At 58.0% G+C, this 2,956-nt stretch overlaps 1 protein-coding gene across 1 annotated transcript in view; it reads right to left on the bottom strand.

The window, feature by feature from the left end:
- The window catches only part of IGFN1 (immunoglobulin-like and fibronectin type III domain containing 1), a 37,333-nt gene that overhangs the window by 19,306 nt on the left and 15,071 nt on the right, over positions 1 to 2,956 (bottom strand). Inside the window, exons 11-12 of the mRNA XM_014533389.1 lie at positions 2,338 to 2,509; positions 848 to 961 (exon numbers count right to left, since the gene is read on the bottom strand). Of these exons, the coding sequence (XP_014388875.1) occupies positions 848 to 961; positions 2,338 to 2,509 (286 nt within the window). The remainder of the gene's footprint in view (positions 1 to 847; positions 962 to 2,337; positions 2,510 to 2,956) is intronic.

Genomic DNA, 2,956 nt, shown 5'->3' with positions numbered 1-2,956 from the left:
TGGGAAGGACCAGCTGGGGATAAAACAGACAAGGGTCCCTGCTCCCAGGGAGCTGAAATTCTCTGGGGGAGACAGACACAATCTAAGCACCATCTATCTATATAAAAGGCTAAGTGACCGACTGTCCGACCGTCCGACCCACTGTCCGACCGTCCAACCGGCTGTCCGACCGGCCGGCCGGCCGGTACACATGACGTGCACTGGCAATTTAAAAAGAAACGTTGCTCACTCGCGATCCATGTAAAGCTCTCGCTGGAGAAGAGCGATATTAAAATATTTTGTATTTTGATTTTATAATACTGCATTATATATACTGCTTTGACATGTAATTTTTTGCAGCGATGTAATTACCGCACGAATCTTCGATGCACACGCATCTGTGCACCGGGCCACGAGTAAGTAGATAATATAATGGACGTTAGAACGAGATAGAACTGCCCTGGCTGTCTGGCTCCGCGGTTGGAGCGGCGAGAGAGAATCATGGATCGGCTGCCTCCTGCACGCCCCCTACTGGGGATCGAGCCCGCAACCCGGGCATGTGGCCTTTGACCGGAATCGAACCCGGGACCCTTCAGTCCGCAGGCCGACGCTCTATCCACTGAGCCATGTCCTGGCTGGAGAACCCGGTGGCTCCATGAGAGGTAAGAGTCTACACCAGGGTCGGACCCGACTCCAAGCAGGAACTCCAGGGGACAAGGGGTTCGCACCTGTGCGCTCAGTTATTCCCGGGGGGGCCCAGGAAACCCACAGTCCCTGCCCCCAGGACCCGCAGTCCCCAGCCAGCGGCCCCCCAGGACCCGCAGTCCCCAGCCAGCGGCCCCCCCTGCCAGCGGCCCCCCAGCCGCACCTTGTACAGGTAGACATTGCTCTCGGGATCCTTGAGGTCCAGGTCCAGTTCAAAGAACGCCACCCCCTCCTTGGTGACCCTCATCTGTTTCGTGTTGGAGACGGAGTTGACGTACTAGGGGAGACAAACCCATGGGGGGGGGCTCTCTTCAGGGCACTGCAACCCCTCAGGCCCCGGGCCCCCAAATCCCGGGCAAACAAGCATGTCCCGCTTCGCAGGGGGAGGCGTGAGCCCCGTGGAGCAGGGAGTTCTCCGAGATGAGACCACAGGTTGGGGAGGGGAACAAGAAAGGACCCAGGTGTCCGGGGGTGCCGAGGACACAGGAGGGCTTGGTGTTCATCAGTGGTTCCATCTAATAAAAGTGAGTTGAGCACCTACTGGGTGTAAAGCCCTTGCTGGGTCCTGTGTTGAAGCAGGTGAGAAAGCGTGGAGGAAGGGGAGCTGAGGCCCCAGGTGGGAGGTCCGATCAAAGACCATTTTCTGGAGGATGAAAGCCACGTGTTTTGTGTTTCCAGAGGAAACATTAGGTTTAGACTCCAGGTGGGTTCGACTCGGGAAAGAACTTCCTGTACAGGTTGTAAGATGCTGGAATGAGCGCACCGATGGGAACTAAAATTCCCTTCACGAGAAGCCTTTCGGGAATAAGACAGGCCCCCAAGGTCTGTGATGGTGAGGGAAGGTGGTGATGGTGATGATGACAGTGATGATGGTGGTTATGATGGTGATGATGATGGTGGTGATGATGGTGATGGTGGTGATGGTGGTGATAATGGTGAGGGTGACAATGATTATGGTGATGGTGGTGATATTGGTGGTGGTGATGATGATGATGATAGTGATATTGGTGATGATGATGATGGTGATGATGGTGATGATGGTTATGATGGTGATAATGGTGATGGTGGTGATAATGGTGAGGGTGACAATGATTATGGTGATTGTGATGATGATGATGGTGGTGATGATTATTATGATGGTGATGGTGGTGATGGTGGTGATGGTGATGGTGATCATGATGGTGATGGTGGTGATGGTGATGGTGGTGATGGTGGTGATAGTGGTGATGATGGCGGTGGTGATGGTGATGGTGATGGTGGTGATGGTGGTGATAATGGTGAGGGTGACAATGATTATGGTGATTGTGATGATGGTGATATTGGTGGTGATTGTGATGATGGTGGTGATGGCTCCCAGGAAACCCTTGCTATGTGTCAGGCACTCAGCCAGGTGTGTCCAGGGCACCCTCTCACACCCCCTCTCCACAGCCCTGTGAGGTACCTGTGACTCTAACACCCATGTTACCAACAAGGAAACCAAGACACAGCGGCCCTCACTTCTCCAAAGCCCAGAGTTAGTATCGGGGGCAGGTCCAAAGCCAGGACGTCGGCTCGGAAACCTGGGTCCTTGGCCAGATACCACATGGAGGGCTCGGTGAGGGCGGGCGTCCCGCTGCAGGCCAGCTCCGGGGTGGCCCCGCGAGGGGAGGGTACCTGCGCCATCCTGTCGTCCCGCTCCCGGCGCATCTTCTCCAGCTTGCGCAGCATGCCGCGGAAGTCCGCGATGCCGTACTGGATGCACAGCCTCTCGTAGTCCTTCCGGTCCGCCGACATCAGCAGCTGCCACACCTGCTCCGGGTCCATCTTCTTCTTGGGAGGCGGGGCACTGGGGAGCAGGGCCGGCCGGTCAGAGGCCAGGGGAGCCTCAGGAGCGGACACCCCGAGGGGCCTGGGGTGCTGCCCTCCCTGCACCCCGGGAAAGGGACGCACAGACTGGGGCCTGGGACCCACCACCTCTCCAACTTCTTAGGAGGATCCTAGCGAGATGCCTTTGGGGGCAATGGTCCTATTGCTTTAAACGCACTGCCCTGGCAGACCGCCCCGTCTCCCATGAGCCAACCAGGCCCCACAGGGGAGCTCAGAAGTGGCAGAAGGGCACCCAGTGTGCCCACCACTGAGCATCCCTCTCCCCATCGTACCTGCGGTCCAGCCCCCCTGCCCCTGCTCAGGGCGGAGCGAGGGCTGAGCCCCAAGTGCTCATGGAGGCAGCTGGGGACGGGACCGACCCCCCCCCCCCCCCCGGGCCCCCCCCCCCCCCCCTTCCCCCCCACCC

This window comes from Myotis brandtii, unplaced genomic scaffold (genome assembly GCF_000412655.1).
Source record: "Myotis brandtii unplaced genomic scaffold, ASM41265v1 scaffold975, whole genome shotgun sequence".
Taxonomy (NCBI): domain Eukaryota; kingdom Metazoa; phylum Chordata; class Mammalia; order Chiroptera; family Vespertilionidae; genus Myotis; species Myotis brandtii.
Note: the sequence above shows the minus strand (reverse complement) of the source record. Positions and strands in the feature narration are given on the sequence as shown.